This window comes from Mauremys reevesii, linkage group 13, assembly GCF_016161935.1.
Source record: "Mauremys reevesii isolate NIE-2019 linkage group 13, ASM1616193v1, whole genome shotgun sequence".
NCBI lineage: Eukaryota > Metazoa > Chordata > Testudines > Geoemydidae > Mauremys > Mauremys reevesii.
Window position 1 is genome coordinate 20152116 of NC_052635.1, and position 19186 is coordinate 20171301.

Genomic DNA, 19186 nt, shown 5'->3' on the forward strand with positions numbered 1-19186 from the left:
TTTATTAAAGAATAAAAAGAAAGTAACTGTCTCTGTAACCAAGATGGAACAATACACAGGGTCTAAACTTATCAATCTCTGGAGAGAATTCCCCCTCCTTTCTTTCTCAGTAAAAGCAATAACAGTACAGAATTATAGAAATTCTATAGCAAAACACAGAATTGCAAATACAGAAATAAAAGTATAAGAATACTAGTTCCTTGCTAATACTCACTAGCTTGAATAGAAGAATTTATTGCAGAAACCTGGGAGGACTTGATTAAGATGTCTGGACTCCCTCAACTCCCAAGAGAGACTCTCCAAAAACAAAGAACAGGAAAAAAAACTTCCCTCCACAGGGATTTGAAAATATCTTGTCCCTCATTGGTCCTCTGGTCAGGTGTCCACAGGTACTGCTTGTTAACCCTTTACAGGTAGGAAAAAAACCTTAACCCTTAACTAACTGTTTATGACAAGTGCCGATCTACTTAAAAGGGCAACATACAGCAGCAAATCATAGGGCTAAAAAGAAACAGTAGCGCTCAGGATTTTAGTGAGGCTCCCCCATTTGGGCTGTATTTTTCCATCAATTAAAATTCTGCACTTTAATTAAAACAATCCCTGAGTTTCTATCTTTTTCCATTGTGAATATAGAGTCATAACACTGTAAATTGATGTGTAAACACTACAATGACAGTAACCGCCACAAAGCTGTCTCTGGTGGAGAGAGAGGGCTAGGTCTTCTGTAGAATAAAAGGGGGAAAAAAAAGGGGGGGGGACCCCTTTCAGTAAGGAATGCGGTCTGGGAGCAATAGCCTGACTTCTCTGTCAGCGCGCAGCAGGGTAGCTCAAAGATATCTCATCATGGAATAGGGATTATAAATTCTAATTCTATAGTATGAGACAATATGTTCATGTAATGTTTAAGAAAAGTTTTGTAAATGAGTTCATGGATTAGGGACCCAATCTTAAAGGGTTCCAGGGGCTTCTGTATAGATTATTTAGGTTAATCTTTCTATCTACCCAATGGAAATCAATGCTCATTCTAGAAGATACCATCAGAGATGCTTAGTTTTGCAGTTCTCAAACTGTGGATTTGTCTCCAGAGATAACATGCTTGTTAACAGCAAAAAATGGAGGGTGGGTTTTTTTTGTTTTGTTTTTTTTTAAATATTTCATTTAACTATTTTAGTTCAAAACAATTTTAACAAAAGCAAACCTGATTTTTAAAAAACTTTAATGTTTAAATTCAAAAATTCATATGCTTGTTTTGTTAAAATATTATATGTTTGCTGTTGCAGAAAAAAATCCAGAATACATAACATTGTTTTAGTTAAATAGAACAATTTAAATGTCTGTCTGGTGATCTCCTCCTAATACAGCATGGCAAGAAAATCCTCCAAATATTAATGATTAACCTGTTGAATTGGAGATAGTTCACCTCCCAATGACTTCATAAATATCTGCTTCATTTACCTTTGGTAAATGAAATATAATCAAACAATCATTCATTTGCTGATATAGCTGTAAAACTAATCTGAAAAGTTTTCAAAATAAATAAGTTTAAAAATGTATAGTGTGTACCTTCTAAAAATGAAAGCTACATCTATCTCTGAGTTGTGAGGAATATGTATTAAGGTTATAATAACGAACAAGAATGCACTTTTATGTTGAAATCCATGATTATATTGAGTCTTCCTGATTAGTGATTTAAATCAATTTGATTTAAATCAAATCCACCCTGGCGCACCCAGCTCCATGTCAGAGCTGTCAGCCAGGACTCCATACTTGGACGTACAGATACTTTAAGTTTTAGTCCCCTGACTATAACTCAGAATGGGAGGAAGCTGCTCCACTTCTCTCAGAATTCAAGGGGATGCTTATATACACACTTCTTCCTCAATATCATCTTCCTGTGCCCGTGTATACACACTGGGGCTTTAAGGAAAAGCACCATATAGCATTAGTTAGCAATATTGATTACCTGAAGGATGCCCCAGGGCAGCTGCCGTCCACGGGGAGTCCTGCCAAGCTGTGAATGTACTTAAAGGGGCAATGCATGTCTCTTGTATTTCGCACTCACCTCTCAACACATACTTCTTGTTGTTACTTGATATTGCCTGCAGTGCACATATATTCTCTGTAATTTTATTCTTTCAAAATGTTGTTGTTTGAGTTTTTGGACTGGTCTATGCATTTCATAATTTTTCTTTCTCTTAACACTTAAATTTAATTCTTTGAGTAGTGGAGTTCTAAAATGCCTAACCTGTCCTGGCTGAAGTAATTATCCCTATGGTAAATTTTTTAAAATATATATTATATCTAAGTTTTTTGTTTCTACTGTTCATGCACATCCGCACATTACTTCGATAATTTGGTGCATGTAACAAAATTTCTTCCGCAAATGGATAGAAAAAATTAGAGGGAACATTGGTCCACATTGCCATAACCTCATGGCCAGAGCAAGAAAAGCTAGGGATCTCCAACTTAAACTCCTTATGATGGAGAAATCCCTCAGACTGACCTCGGACCATGAGTCCAGGACATCTCAGGATCAACGTTCACCATTGGCAGCCTCTGACAGAGTCCTACCCCTGCAGCGCCTATGAAAGAACCTTTATCCAAAAAGACTACCAAAAAGCAGTCCCAGACTTCACTGCACCAGAAATCGGCCAAGAAAAAGTGATCCCCGACTGCAAAGTTGATCTCAGTACCAAGCACGTTGGATTGCGAGACATCAGCACCTTTTGGTACCAAGAGTTCCCAGAGAGCGAAAGACCCTATGTGCGCAAGCTCGAACAGAGGCTCACAGAACAAAGTGAAACCCTCCATCTCAGTACCCATGGAACCGAAAAGACGAGTAGCACAGTGGCGCCACTTATGGTACCTACGCAGCACAGCACAACTCTCACTCCTGTACCACCAGCAACGCTCACGATGCTCACAGTTCCGCACCAATTCTTGAGACATGAAGACCTATTGGTCTCCTCAACACCGGAATAGTCGCTCCTTAGTACTGATGGCACTCCATTTTGATCCATACCAAGCCGCTTGACTACTCCAGCAAGGTCAGCTCCTCCTCCATCTAGTGATGATGGAGTGAGATATACGCCTCATCACTCCTCACCCAAACCCGGACCATCCCACCTACCAGAGTACCACTCATCTGCAGAAGCATGTGTCTAGTATGGGCACCATCCTCCATGCCATTCTCACCAAACTGGCCCTACTGGAATCCATGCGCAATGTACAGGGCTCAACATTGCAGGCCCTCTAGCCCACCAAGATTGACAGCTCCACAGTCTCCATCACCACCTCTCTCAGCACCTGAGGAAACAGGATATATCTGACCAGGAAGCCTTGCCACCTGAGAACCTCTCATCTTTGTCATCAGATGAAACTATAAACCCCTCTTGCATCTGAAGAAGTGGGTATTCACCCACGAAAGCTCATGCTGAAGAACGTCTGTTAGTCTATAAGGTGCCACAGGATTCTTTGTTGCTTTTACAGATCCAGACTAACACGGCTACCCCTCTGATATAAACCCCTCATCCCCCACCACAGGGGATGACTTCAAGGCATTTCAGGAACTCTTCAGAAGGGTGGCAGAGTCCTTGGACATGTCTCTAGAACAGGTACCTGAATCACAGCATAAAGTACTAGACATACTTCAGTCATATCCCTCAGCGAAGATATCATTACCAATCAACGATGCCATTATGGAACCTGCCAAAATAATCTGAGAAAGATCAGCAACAGCACCCCCATCATGCAAAAGATCAGACACAAAATACTATGTGCTACCTAAAGGAGCTGAGTTCTTATTTACACACCCCACATCAAACTCACTAGTGGTGAAGGCTGTAAGTGAGAGGGGAAAGCAACACCACTCTACAACAGCCCTGTGTGACAGAGATTGGAAAAGATTAGACCTCTTTGGCCACAGGGCTTATTCATCTGCAACACTTTAGTTCTGCATAGCTAATTACAAGGCTCTACTGTCTAAATACACACACACCATCTTTTTGAAAATGTCAGAATTTATTGATGGTTTACCTGAAGATTTAAAAAAAAATAAAAATTTTAAAGCTAATATTGCCGAAGGCCATCTCATCACCAGCACAGCCCCGCAGGCCTCACTTGAGTCCGCAGACACGGACACACAATCCATTGCAACATCTATGGTCATGTGCCGTGCATTATGGCTTCATCTCTCTGGGTTTCCCAGGGAGGTCCAGTCGACAGTCGACGACCTACCCTTGAAAATTCCAAAATTATTTGCAGCCAAAATGGATGAGTCCCTCCACACCCTCAAGAGCAACATTAAAATCCCTGGGCATCTATACACTTGCAAATAAAAAGAAACAGGGCAGATATACCCAGAGATTCTGATCGCTGCCATATGCACAAACACACAGGCAGTATGACCAACACTGCAAGCAAAGGTAAACCAGACATCAACAAAATCAAAACCAACCTTCAACGTCCCAACATCCACCACAAGATAGCAGTTTTGAAGGTGTGGTCAAGCGCACAAAACAACTGCACATTCTAACACTGGAAACAGATTATTTCCCAACCATTCAGAAATTACTTGTCACCATTTCACCGAGTCTGGCTCAATATCACTACAGACAGGTGAGTTTTTTGGAAATTATCCAAACTGGGATTATTTCAGGTTGAAGTTGCAGGAGCTGTCAGAGGCCTGTATCCCGAGAAAGGGAAAACGGTTCGTAGGTAGCAGTTTTAGACCGAGCTGGATGAGCAAGCGTCTCAGAGGGGTGATTAAGAAAAAACAGAAAGCGTACAAGGAGTGGAAGATGGGAGGGATCAGCAAAGAAACCTACCTTATTGAGGTCAGAGGGTGTAGGGATGCAGTGAGAAAGGCCAAAAGCCGGGTAGAGATGGACCTTGCGAAGGGAATTAAAACCAATAGTAAAAGGTTTTTTAGCCATATAAATAGGAAGAAAACCAAGAAAGAAGAAGTGGGACCGCTTAAAACTGTAAACGGACTGGAGATTAAGGATAAGCTAGGCATGGCACAATATCGAAACGAATATTTTGCCTCGGTCTTTAATGAGGCTAATGAAGGGCTTAGGAATAGTGGCAGAGTGACTGATGGGAATGAAGGTGCGGGGTTGGAAATGACAGTATCCGAGGTAGAAGCCAAACTTGAACAGCTTAACGGTAGTAAATCAGGCGGCCCGGATAATCTTCATCCTAGAATATTAAAGGAATTGGCGAGTGAAATTGCAAGCCCGTTAGCGATAATTTTTAATGAATCTCTAAACTCGGGGGTTGTACCGTTTGACTGGAGATTAACTAATATAGTTCCTATTTTCAAGAAGGGGAAAAAAAGTGACCCGGGTAACTACAGGCCTGTTAGTTTAACATCTGTAGTATGCAAAGTCATGGAAAAAATATTAAAGGAGAGAGTAGTTTCGGACCTTGAGGTCAATGGCAATTGGGACAAATTACAACATGGTTTTACGAAAGGTAGATCATGCCAAACCAACCTGATCTCCTTCTTTGAGAAAGTAACAGATTTTTTTAGACAAGGGAAATGCGGTGGATCTAATATATCTTGATTTCAGTAAGGCGTTTGATATGGTACCGCATGAAGAATTACTGGTTAAATTGGAAAAGATGGGGATCGAAATGAAAATCCAGAGGTGGATAAGGAACTGGTTAAAGGGGAGACTGCAGCGGGTCGTATTGAAAGGTGATCTGTCGGGTTGGAGGGAGGTTACCAGTGGAGTTCCTCAAGGTTCGGTTTTGGGTCTGATCTTATTCAATCCATTTATCACTGACCTCGGAACCAAAAGTAGGAGTGGGCTGATAAAGTTTGCGGATGACACAAAGTTGGGAGGTATTGCCAATTCGGAGAAGGATCGGGCTATCCTCCAGGTAGATTTGGATGACCTTGTAAACTGGAGTATTAGTAATAGGATGAAATTCCATAGTGAGAAGTGTAAGGTTATGCATTTAGGGATGACTAACAGGAATTTTAGTTATAAGCTGGGGACGCACCAGTTGGAAGTAACGGAAGAGGAGAAGGACCTCGGAGAAGGAGTCCTGGTTGATCGCAGGATGACTATGAGTTGGCAATGTGATGTGGCCGTTAAAAAAGCTAATGCGGTCTTGGGATGCATTAGGCGAGGTATTTCTAGTAGAGATAAGGAGGTGCTAGTCCCATTATACAAGGCGTTGGTGAGACCTCATTTGGAGTACTGTGTGTGCAGTTTTGGTCTCCCATGTTTAAGAAGGATGAATTCAAACTGGAACGGGTACAAAGAAGGGCCACTAGAATGATCCGAGGAATGGAAAGCCTGTCGTATGAAAGGAGACTTGAGGAGCTCGGTTTGTTTTCCTTAACCAAAAGAAGGTTGAGAGGAGATATGATTGCTCTCTTTAAATATATCAGAGGGATAAATACCAGGGAGGGAGAGGAATTATTTCAGCTCAGTACTAATGTGGACACGAGAACAAATGGATATAAATTGGCAGTCGGGAAGTTTAGGCTTGAAATTTAAATGAAGGTTTCTAACCATCAGGGGAGTGAAATTCTGGAACAGCCTACCGAGGGAAACAGTGGGGGCGAAGGACCTCTCTGGCTTTAAGATTAAGCTTGATAAGTTTATGGAGGGAATGGTTTGATAGGATAACGTGATTTAGTCAATAGGTCAATAACGTGCCACCACTGGTAATTAGTACCGAGTGTCAATGTTGGGATATTGAAAGTCTTTTTCCTGAGTGTCTGGCTGGAGAGTCTTGCCCGCATGCTCAGGGTACAGCTGATCGCCATATTTGGGGTCGGGAAGGAATTTTCCTCCAGGGTAGATTGGCAGTGGCCCTGGAGGTTTTTCGCCTTCCTCCGCAGCATGGGGCAGGGGTCGCTCGCTGGAGGATTATCTGCTACTTGAAGTCTTTAAATCAGGATTTGGGGACTTCAACAGCTGAGTCAAGGAAGAGAATTATTTCAGGAGTGGGTGGGTCAGCTTTTGTGGCCTGCATCTTGCGGGAGGTCAGACTAGATGATCATAATGGTCCCTTCTGATCTTAAGTTCTATGATTCTATGATGGTTACTCCATCCCCTTTATCTCCGTCCCACCTACTCACCTTCCCTCTCTGTCCCTCTTCAGGGACCCCTCTCACAAGTCACTGCTACAACAGGAAGTAAACCATCTCCTTCATCTAGGCGCTGCGAAACCTGAACCAACGCAGCACAGAGGGAAAGGTTTCTATTCAAAATATTTTCTCACATAGAAAAAGACAGGCAGATGGAGACTCATCTTGGATCTAAGGAAACTCAACAAATTTGTAAAAACCAACATTTCAAAGTGGTGACACTAACAAACCATAATTCCAGCGTTAGAAAAGGGGGACTGATTCTCGACCCTCGACCTGCAGGACGTGTATTTCCACATTACCATTCATCCATCACACAGACGATTCCTGAGGTTCATCCTAGGGAAACAACACTTCTAATACAAAGTACTACCCTTTGGCTGGTTGACCACCCCAGCGGTTTTCTCCAAAGTTTTAGTGGTGGTGGACAGCACACGTCTGCAGACACAGTCTTGATATTTCCATATTTGGACAATTGCTTCATAAGGGCACCAACATAACAAGAAGCAATGAGTGCCACGCAGAGTACGATAACCCTTTTTCATGAGGTTAGGGTTACAAATAATGCACAAAAGCCCACATTGATTCATGTCCAGAAATTGGAATTCATAGGCGCTTGTTTAGACTGTTCAACAGCAACACTACCTCAGCAACACTTCATCACACTTGTCAATTTAATTTCGATGATAATGGACAGCCCACAAACATCTGCCAGAAAGTGTGTACAACTACTGGGACATGTGCCAGCAATGACATTTGTTGACAGTCACACCAGACTTCTTCTTCGAGTGCTTGCTCATATCGATTCCAATTAGGTGTGTGCACGCGCTGCGTGCACGTTCATCGGAAGACTTTTACCCTAGCAACACTCGGTGGGTCGGCTAGGCGCCCCCTGGAGTGGCACCGCTATGGTGCCGAATATATACCCCTGCCGACCCATCCGCTCCTCCGTTCCTTCTTACGGCCCATGTCAGTCGTTGGAACAGTGGAGCGCGGCTTAGCTGTTCTCCACTTCCCTAGCTTTTCACTCGTTTTTCCTGTTTATTGTGTATATAGTTCAGTTTTTCGTATTTATAGTTAACTTTTATTGCTGTTAGTAGTAGTTAGTCCTTTTCCCTCACCCGGCACCGGGCCTTAAACCGTGCTCGACCTGTCATAGGCCGATGCCCACAGGAGACCCTAATAGCTCCTGTCTCAGGTGCCTGGGCGAATCGCATCTCGCGGACAAGTGCCACATTTGCAAGGCGTTTAAACCCCAGACAAAGAAGGAGCGGGACATTCGCCTCAAGCAGCTCCTAATGGAGGCAGCCCTCCTCCTGCATCGGCCCCAGCCACGGCACCGGGGACAAGTACCTCCTGCGCACCGGGGAGCACCGGCACCACGAGAACTCCTAGCCAGCAGCCTACCCATACCCGACACCGGTCACTCTCCCCGCGTGGCAAGAAGCGCAAGGCTCCTGCGGCACCCACATCTGTGACGCAGTCTGAGTGCGCACTGAGGTCGGACCGCCCGGCACCTTCAACTGCCGCGGCACCGACACCTGCCGCACCGTCGATTCCACCCTCGCAGGGGCCGTCGAGTCCGGTGCCTGTCAGCTCCCCGGCTCACGCCATGGTTGAGCTTATTGTGCCCTCTATGCCGGAGACCTTTTCAACGGCGAGGGACTTGATCGCCCTAATGGACCTCGGGCCGCCTCAGCCCCCGGCACCGCCGGTGCAGGCTCCTCAATCATTAGGCAAGCCAGCCATGATGAGGCCTCCATCACAGGGCACCGTCAAGCGTCACCTCTCCAGGTCGAGATCCCACAGACGGTCGAGATCCAGTCATCGATCCCAATCCTGGCACCGTTCGCAGTCCCGGTACCGCTATCCATCAAGGCACCGGTCGTACTCACAGCACCGATCGCGGTCCCGCTCGCCGACGCGGTACTCCCGGCGCCGCTCCTGGTCCCGGCACCGATCCCGGCACCACGCCTCCCGTAGCAGGTCGAGATGCAGGGACTCGAGACATCGGTCGACCTCCCGGCACCGTGCTGGTAGTAGGTCCCGATCTCCGTCCCGGTACCGGTATGACTCCCGGCACCGGTCTCCGGTACCGCATGGGGCACACGGGTCGTCGGTCTACAGAGACCCGCCACGTTCCAGCACAGCTCCACCATGGCCATCTCGGCACGCCTCGGCTTCATCCCATGCCGACTCTGCCTCCTATGGGGACTCGGACAATAATAGTAGAGTCAGCCAGAGACCTCACGGCCCAGACCATGCACCGCAACAGTGGCCCTTTTGGGCCTGATGGTATGCCCAAGGCGTCCAAGGCGAGCCTGTTGTGACGCCTCGTCCTGTTGCTGCAGAGCATCGCGTGTCAGAGGCAACGATTAGTAGGCCTCCACCGGCCGGTACAGAGGATGCTTCAGTGCCTGCACCGGATGTCCAAGCTTCTCCGGCCCCCGATGTTGCCCAGGACCAGGAGCCACTTCCGGACCCACTCGTTCTAGGGCTGTCTTCCTCCTCTTCCCCAGACGAGGCAGTAGCGGGCACATTCACATCGGGTCCACCTCCCATTGACCTTCAGTCACATCAGGACCTCCTCCGGCGGGTGGCACAGAACATCAACTTGCCCGTAGAGGAAGTCCCGGAGGTGGAAAACCCGCTCAAAGACATCTTGTCAGTGGAGGCACCCACCCGCGTGGCCCTCCCTTTTATTCGTTCAATCCAGGCCAGAGCAGATACTATCTGGCAATCCCCGGCTTCCATTCAACCGACTGCCAGAGGGGTTGAACGAAAATACATGGTGCCCTCCAAGGGCTACGAGTACTTGTATATACACCCCCTCCCTCCTCGTTAGTTGTGCAATCTGTTAATGAGAGGGAGCGCCATGGCCAACAAGCCCCTGCCCCTAAATCTAAGGAGGCCAGGCGCATGGACCCATTAGGCCGAAAGGTCTATTCCGCAGGCGGCCTCTAATTAAGGGTAGCAAACCAGCAGGTCCTGTTGAGCAGGTACAATTATAACACCTGGCAGTCAGTGGGTAAGTTTTCTGAGCTGCTGCCTCAGGACTCCAGACAAGAGTTCTCAGCATTGTTGGAGGAAGGCAAAAAGGTAGCACGTACCTCGCTCCAGGCCTTGCTGGACGCTGCAGATTCAGCAGCTCATACAGTCGCCTCGGGCATAGCAATGCAACGGATTTCGTGGCTTCAGGTGTCGGGTCTGCCACCTGAGCTTCAGTATACTATCCAGGACCTACTATTCGATGGCCAGGGCCTATTTTCTCAAAAGACAGATCCCAGGCTGCAGAGTCTGAAGGACAACCGGGTGATCATGCGTTCACTCGGAATGCATACCCCTCAGACTCAGAGACGGTCCTTCCGCCCTCAGCCTCAGCGTCCTTACCCCCGGCCAAGGCCAAAGCAGGACTTTGCTAGGCGTCGAGGTCGCTCTAATCGTAGACAGCAGTCTGGACCTCAAGGGGGGCAACAATAATTCTGGTTCCGCTAAACCATCTGCGGGACCCAAACCAAACTTTTGAGGGTGCGCCCGAGAGCAGCGTACCGATGACCTCCCAGGTTCCCTTTTTGTTTTGCAACCGCCTTTCCTCCTTCCTCCCTGCGTGTTCCCAACTCACCTCAGATCGTTGGGTCCTTCGCACGGTGGAGTCGGGATACCACCTGCAGTTTATTTAAACCCCGCCCTCCCACCCCCCCCTCCTCGTCCCTCTTCAGGGACCCCTCTCACGAGCAACTCCTCTTACAAGAGGTACTCAAGCTCTGTGCCATCGGAGCTATAGAGGAGGTACCAGAGCACTCAAGGGGCAAGGGGTTTTATTCCCGATATTTCCTTATCCCCAAGGCGAAGGGGGGCCTTCGACCTGTCCTGGACCTGCAGGGACTGAACAAGTTCATGAAAAAGTTCGAGTTCCACATGGTATCCCTGGGGACCATCATCCCTTCCCTGGATCCCGGAGATTGGTACGCCACTCTCGACATGAAGGACGCATACTTCCACACTTCCATCTACCCTCCGCACAGATGGCCTCTCCACAGCCCCGCAGGTGTTTACAAAGTGCATGGCTGTAGTCGCGGCCTCCCTCCGCCGTCGTCGAATCCATGTTTTCCCATACCTCGACGACTGGCTGATTCGAGGGACTTCGGAGGCACAAGTCACCACGCATGTGCACATCATCAAGAACCTGTTCCTGCGTCTAGGCCTGCTACTCAATCTAGAGAAATCCACTCTATTGCCTACGCAAAGAATAGAGTTCGTCGGGGCAATGATAGACTCCACTCTCGCAACAGCCAGTTTGCCTTTGCCTTGATTTCAGGCAATTTGTCTCCCTCATACAAACGCTCCAACACTTCCCGACAACCTCAGCTCGCACTTGCCTCCGCCTCCTCGGCCACTTGGCAGCGTGCACATTCGTAACAAAGCATGCCAGACTGTGCATGAGGCTCCTTCAAACTTGGCTTGCCTCGGCATACCGCCATAGACATGATACTTACCATTCCATCAGCCGTCCTAGCCTCCCTCAGCTGGTGGAGGTTGCAGTCCCTGGTGTGTGCGGGCCTCCTGTTCCATCCACCGCAACCCTCCGTGTCCTTAACAACAGACGCATCATCCCTGGGATGCGGCGCTCATCTGGGGCGCCTTCGCACGCAAGCCCTTTGGTCCCCTCAAGAGTTGGCGTTGCACATAAATGTCCGGGAGTTGAGAGCGGTCCGCCTGGCGTGTCAGGCATTCCAGAATCGGTTGCAGGGTCGTTGTGTCTTGGTCTTCACAGACAACACAACGGCCATGTATTATATAAACAAGCAGGGGGGAACACGATCCTCCCCCCTTTGTCGGGAGGCGGTTCTACTATGGGACTTTTGCATAGCCCACTCAATAGACCTGGTGGCATGCTTTCTCCCAGGAGTCCGGAACACCTTGGCGGACCAATTGAGCAGATCCTTCCTCACTCACGAGTGGTCCATCCATCCGGACGTTCTCTATTCTGTCTTCCAAAAGTGGGGGTTTCCTCTCATAGACCTTTTCACCTCCCGGCAGAACCGGAAGTGCCAGCAGTTCTGCTCCATGTAGGGTCGCTCTCCAGGCTCCCTCTCGGATGCGTTCCTGATCCCGTGGAACGACCACCTCCTTTATGCCTTCCCTCCGTTTCCGCTTGTCCACAGAGTCCTCCTCAAGCTCCGCAGAGACAAGGCTCGCCTAATACTAATTGCTCCAGCGTGGCCGAGGCAACATTGGTACACCCAGTTGCTCGACCTCTCAGTGGCGGATCCGATCCCCTTACCACTCTATCCAGACCTCCATATCCCAGGACTTCGGCAGGCTTCACCACCTGCAGTCCCTCCATCTGACAGCATGGCTGCTCTCTGGTTAAGCCAATCAGAGTTGCGCTGTTCGGATGCGGTGCAACAGGTCCTATTGGGGAGTAGAAATGTCGTTCGCGTGGAAGGCTATCTCGCCAAGTGGAAGCGCTTCTCCTGTTGGTGCGCTCAGCAGGGATTCCTTCCGAGTCAGGTGTCCATCCCCACTATCCTGGACTACTTATGGTCCCTTAAGGAGCTAAACCTGTCATACGATATTCAAACTATGGAGATTCCCTACCATAGATCTCTTTGCAACAGCACAGAACACCACGTGCCCACAATATTGCTCCAAAGCAGAACTGGGACACTATTCCTTAGGCAATGCTCTCCTCATCAAATGGGATGCATCGTTAACGTATGCATTCCCCTTGACCCCACTCCTAAACTGGCTCATACCCAAGATCGAGGGACAAATCCAGAGTCCTTCTAATAGCACCTACATGGCCCAGACAAACATGATTTCCGTACCTGTTAAAGATAGCAGTATGCTCACCTCAAACCCTTCCCCGAATACCTCACCTCTTCTCACAAGATGTGGGGCATGTCCACCATCCCAACCTCACAATACTCCACCTCAAGGCCTGGCTTTTCTCCATGTCAGAGAGTTGAGACACCCTGTTCGGTGGAAGTAAAAAACATACTAATGAACGGCCATAGAATGAGCACAAGGAAGACGCATATATGCATAAGTGGAAACGGTTCAGCAATTGGTGCCAAGATAAACAGATCTTATCACATCCTCCTCTTTACCAAGGGTACTGGATTACATATAAAAATGGTCTGTCCACAATTTCCATCAAGGTACACTTGGTGGTGATCACAGCTTTCCATGAAAAGGTGGATGGGATCACCATATTTGTCCACCCAACAACTAAATGTTTCCTCAAGGGCATTGAGAACACTTACCCAGAAATAAGGAACCCACCTTCTATGTGGTAGCTCAACCTTATCTTACACAAACTTATGGGAAAACCATTTGAGCTGCTTGCCACCTCACTACTCCACCTATCTAAGAAGGTGGCTTTCCTCATCGCCATCACATCGGTCAGATGGATGAAGGAACTAGGTGCCCTAATGACACACACACAACTTTCTTTAAAGACAAAGTTACCTTAAGACCACACCCCAAATTCCTACCCCAAGGTTGCCTCCCCCTTTCATCTGAATCCGATCATTTACTTACCTATGTTTTTTTTTTCAAAACCACATGCAGAAGAGAGCGGCATCACGCCACAGACTGGACATTAGAAGAGCATCAGCTTTCTACATTGATAGAGCAAAAACATTTAGAAAGTCTGCCAAAACTATTTGTCTCTATAATACAATGTTCAGGGGAAAAACCATCTCAAAGCATAGACTATCCAAGTGGATATCAGGATGCATCCACCTTTGTTATAAAAAACTTCCTTTACAAGCCCCAATGGACATCCACATACACTATACCAGAGCATTTTCAGCATCCGTAGCTTTTCTCAGCAATGTCCCCGTTATCAACATTTGCAGAGCAGTAACTTGGGCATCAGACCACTGTGGCATTATACTCCATTTTCTTCATAGAGAGATGTTTATGATATGATTATGGCATAACTAAGATATGTTTTAAGGTTATGATTTACTAAATATTATCCTATTTGTATGCATGTATCATTTTTGTATCTGAAGTAAAGAATATTGTCTATGCAGCTATTACAAATATGTTTACACCTGGGGAATGCCCATTAGGCAGAATGCAATCCTTCTAGGTGTCTTGCTGGGAAGGGCCACTAGGGAGAACAGGAGGTCTTAGAAGATGCTAATCACCCACAGAGAAGCCTTCCTGGGGACGTTACAAACAGCCTCTGAATTATGGCTGAAGGGTCATGTGACCAAGTCACCTGATGTTGACTCGTGATAAATACTAGTATTTTTCCACTGACTGGAGGTGGGGATCGGTGGGAAACAAAGGATTCCCACCATATGCAAAAACTATTTAAGGTAGGAGAGTGACATCCATTGTGGGTAGTTCTTCACTAACTCCCATCTAAGAAAGAAGGCTGCTGGAAACACCTGAGAAGGAAAGAGACTAAGCTGTGGGCGGGAGAGGGCTGAGCCCGGGCTAGAGGATGTCTGGCCTGTAAAAGGAATATCTGGAGTTTTAAGCTGCCAGCATGGGCAGCTTGCCTTCAAGAATCTCTGCAGTCTGCCTAGAACAACATTTAGGGTGATAATTTTCTGTTTATAAGCTTAGATTGAGTGTTGGTTTTGTTTGCCAGGTAATCTGCTTTGATGCTAGCCCTTATAATCACTTAATTTATCTTGTGTAGTTAATAAACTTACTTTTGTTTTATCTAAAACCAGTGTGTGTAAAAATCTTTACCTGGGGCAGAAAGTTGCATATATTCCTCTCCACGTTGAGGGAGGTGGCAAATTTCATGAGCTTACACTGTACAGTGCAAGACAGTATAATTTTGGGTTTATCCCCTAGAGAGGGGATGTGCACTTGAGTACTTGGCAATTCCTTAACTGAGCCTTCACAGGCAGAGCTAATTTCAGTGTCTGTGTGTTTCTGCAGCTGGGTGTGTCCCTACTTCTGTGCTGGTGAAAGTGTGAGACTGGAAGCGTGTCTGCAGCTTGTCACAGGATTACAGGGTGAAAGGAAGCCCAGGCTGGTGGGTCAGGCAGGCTCAGTGGTACCCCAGTCCCAGGTGGCACCCTGGAGTAGGGGAACCTGTCACATCCACACATTCACAAAATACTATGCTATAGAGCAACAGTCAGCATCGGACGCTCGCTTTGGACTTGTGTTATCCACCATCAATAACACAACTCCGAAGCCGCTCTCTCCCACTGAAGGGCACTGCTCAACAGTCACCTAAAGTGGAGCACCCTCAGGGATACTCCGTGAAGAAGAGGTTACTCAGTGCAGTAACTGAGGTTCTTTGAGATGATTGTCCCTGTGTGTGCTCCACTACCCTTACTCCTTCCCTCTCAGAGTTTCACATAGATTCTCTGCCGCAGAGAAGGAACCAAGGGCTGGTTGGTTGTGCAGTGCTATTTAACTGCCTGGAGCAGCACGCAACGGCACATGCATGACCCAGCCAGGCACTGCTACCACAAATCTCCAATTACAGGCTAGGGCGCATAGACACCTGAAGTGGAGCATCCACAAGGATAACCATCTCGAAGAACCTCAGTTACTACACCAGGTGAGTAACTTTCTCTTAATCATTTTAACAACTCTTTATAAGTTCTTCATAATGGTCCCTTCTGATCTTAAGTTCTATGATTCTATTAAGTGGAATCTTTATAGAGAGTGTGAGTGGTAGTGTATTAGTTTGTATCTTAAAAATCTAATTTAGATTGCTGACATTAAGGGTTTTAAATCTGATATTTTTTTTCCTACTGTGATAGACTCTCCTGGGAAATTGTGTCTTTCACTTGTAAGATCAACACCAGAGAACTCAAGCGAATCAGGAAAGGAGGAGAGAGGAGATCTGATAAAATTTTACAATGCAGTCTATGTAGGAAGAGTAAAATCATTTGCACTCAAGTACGATGTCACAAACCAGGATCATGTAGTAAGTAAAATAATTCTAATTTTGAATATGTCTAATAGTGTGCATGGATGCTTAGTAGTTTTATTGCCCTTTAAACATAAAATGTCAGCTTTTAAAAACTCAGACTGTTGCTGTCATTGCCCTGTAGATCATAAACTGTGTAGGCTTGTATATGTCTCACCTCTAAACCCATCCTCTGACACTCAACATGAAATGGATCCACCTCATCATCTGATTGTGTTTGTTTCTACATGGTTGCATAAATAAAATAATCATAGTTCTGGGCTATAACATACTACATCAGCAAGATTGCATGTCTTCCCTGCTAACATTGAAATGGAGCAGAAACTGATGAGTGGGTGCCATATTAATATGGGAAACCGAGTGACATTTAAGTACCCCTCAGTTCATCTATGTGAAACAGTTGAAAAATAAGTTTCTTTTGTGATTGCCAGGCTGAATACTGAATTGAAATATTAGAATGTAATTGTAACCTGGAACAGAAGGCCCAAAAGAACACATTTATAAAAATGGATGTGCATTTCATTTATTTATTAAGTTAATTCTTTAATGTCCTTCTGGTAAATTCCTACAGACAAACTGTGTGTGTGCCATTTTTTCTTTAAGATGGAAGCGCCTCCACTTTCCCCATTCCCCTACATTAAACAGCAGCCAGTGTCTCCTCGGCGGATATCCCAGCAACACTCTGTTTATGTTTCACCACACAAGAATGGTGCCTGCCTGACGCCTCAGACTGCTCTACTGTACAAGTTTAATGGGAGCCCTTCTAAGGTTAGACATTCACATAAGACCTTTAGTGATTGCAAAGCTTAAAGATTTCTCCCTCTTCCAAATTTCTGACTGGCTTTGGGGTTTTTCATAAGAGTGCTGTGAAGACTTTCTTCAAACTGGTCTTGCAGTTCCTGAAGTAAAGGATAAAACACTTAGCACCTTCCATCTGAGAAGCACTACATCTGTCCAGAGTAGGAATACTTTTTTCAGACCATGCTGAAAACTCAGAGTCTTATTGAGTAATTATAGTGGCTTGAATATTTGTTTTTAATTTTAAATCTCCTCTTATTGACAGAGTTTGAAGGACATCAACAATATGATAAAACAAGGTGAACACAGGAGTAAGAAGCGAGCAATTACAATTGACAGTGACAGTGAGTCTCCAGCAAAACGACTCTGCCAGGAAAATGATGATGTCTTACTAAAACGTCTTCAGGATGTTGTCAGTGAAAGAGCAAATCACTAACATCTACAAGGGACTGAAGCTCCAGAGTTCATCACACCTGGGAAACAATTTTTCCAGTTTTCCAGCTGTGGTGTGTGCAGGCAGTTTACTAATTAATGTGTAAAATTGTACTGTCACCTGACTTCAGTAGGAATGCAAAAAGGAAGTGTTAAGGACTGAACTGTGGGGAATTAGAGGCTATGATCACATTAACATTATTGCTGTCAGACGTGCTATGAATCTATCTGCTGATTCGCATGTTGAAATGGTTCTTTGAGCCATGTCAGATATTCACCTCTAATCTTCTAGTTTAGCGGTTCTGCTTTGAGCATGAGAGCCAGCTCCTAGTTTCAGTGGTTCTGTTTTTGAAATTGAATTGACTGGATGTAGGAAAGCAGCAGGGGCAATCACTATACTCAGTGTTTGGGGAAACACCTCAAGTGCCTTTTTGTTTTTACATGAAAATTATAGAATCTTATGCATTACTTTAATGTGGACAGATCAGGAGACAACTTGTTTGTTTTACTACATTAAGGGTTAGATAAACCCATCTGTTCTTCATTCTGCATTCTATATTACGTGAAAAAAGTCACCTTTTATCAAAGACTTGATAATGTGATTTGAACAGGGTTAATTTTTGGCTTTTATAGCTGAGTATAACTGGTAAAATGCTATTCTCCACCTACTTTGAGGATGTCAACTAAAGTGAATGTTATGACATGGATTAAATGTTTCTTATGGTTTGGGAGAGAAATCAGCAAGTACAACTGCAGAGGCCTAAACTGAAAGCACACTTATTCTAGAGTGTTGCGGAGATGTTTCTGGGAGCCTTTTCTGAATTCAGCTTCCTCCAGAGCAGTGAATGCTGCCACTGGAGACAGATCTGAAGCACTCCTTCCTTCTGCACATCGCATCTGCAGCACTAAATATTCATAGATACTGTATCTTAACTGAAAAAGGCTAGCGTGTATCAATAATGGTTAAACAGTTCTGGGCTTTGGCCATCGGTTACTACAGTAGCAAATGTGTGATGATTCATTTAATGAACTTAAAATTTCTTTTCTTTAGGATTTTTATATTTTTTTCTGACAAGTGTACTCTCCTATGTTGTGTAGTATCTACACAGAATGTAAGCCCAAACAGATGAGGCATGTTTGTACTTTTTTTTTTTTGTAGCTATTACAGACATGTAGCTTTAGCTTTGTTCCAATGGCAATGTGTAAAATTCCAGCAAAACTCCTACGTTTTAAATATTAGAATTTTGATAGGATTGTTTTATCAAGATGAGGAAAACTTAATGTTTATATAATACTGTTTATAAGCAATAGTCTAATTTTAACAGTAGTGATTTTTTTTTAAAGCTTAGAGCCATAAGGTAATTCTGTGTTGTACTTTTCTGTTCAAAGTTGCTATAAGCATCTTATACTTACAAACTTGAACTGTCTTTTTAATGGACAACTCTTTTCTAGAGCTCTGACTATTTTACTTAGCTTTTATTAGCTTGATTATTGAGCACACCAGGATTTGATACATCATAATTTTCAGTGGAACGAACTGGAAATCTGGTGGATGAACTTGATTAAATTGATTATAAAAGGAGAGCGCTTTGGTTTACATATTCATCTTGGTAATCAGCAATGAAAGGAGAGGTCACAAGTCCCCTAAGGTTTTGATAACATTAACTTTTTGAAGGTTGCCATTGTTTTGACTGCTCTGAAAAACATGTTTTGCCTTTTGAAAGTTTTGAGAATGAAGACTGCAGTGTTATAAAGTGGCATAACAAAAGATATACTAATCTTACAGTTAACTCCTTTTAAGTATGTGATGTTAATGGTTGAAAAAAAAAAACATAATACCAACTTCCAGTTTTGAGTTACTGACAAGATGCATTTGTGCATGGGTAATCATGGCCTGAGCACAGCCCTGGAAAACCTACCTTGTT

At 45.3% G+C, this 19186-nt stretch overlaps 1 protein-coding gene across 5 annotated transcripts in view; it reads left to right on the top strand.

Annotated features, from left to right (window-relative positions):
- RBL1 (RB transcriptional corepressor like 1) overlaps window positions 1-19094 on the top strand; it is a 100609-nt gene extending 81515 nt beyond the window's left edge. For all 5 annotated transcript variants that reach the window (XM_039497960.1, XM_039497965.1, XM_039497961.1 and 2 more), the window contains 3 exons: window positions 15862-16028; window positions 16635-16799; window positions 17095-19094. In XM_039497960.1, the coding sequence (XP_039353894.1) occupies window positions 15862-16028; window positions 16635-16799; window positions 17095-17265 (503 nt within the window). In that variant the 3' untranslated portion in view covers window positions 17266-19094. The remainder of the gene's footprint in view (window positions 1-15861; window positions 16029-16634; window positions 16800-17094) is intronic.
- The last annotated feature ends 92 nt before the right edge of the window (window positions 19095-19186 follow it).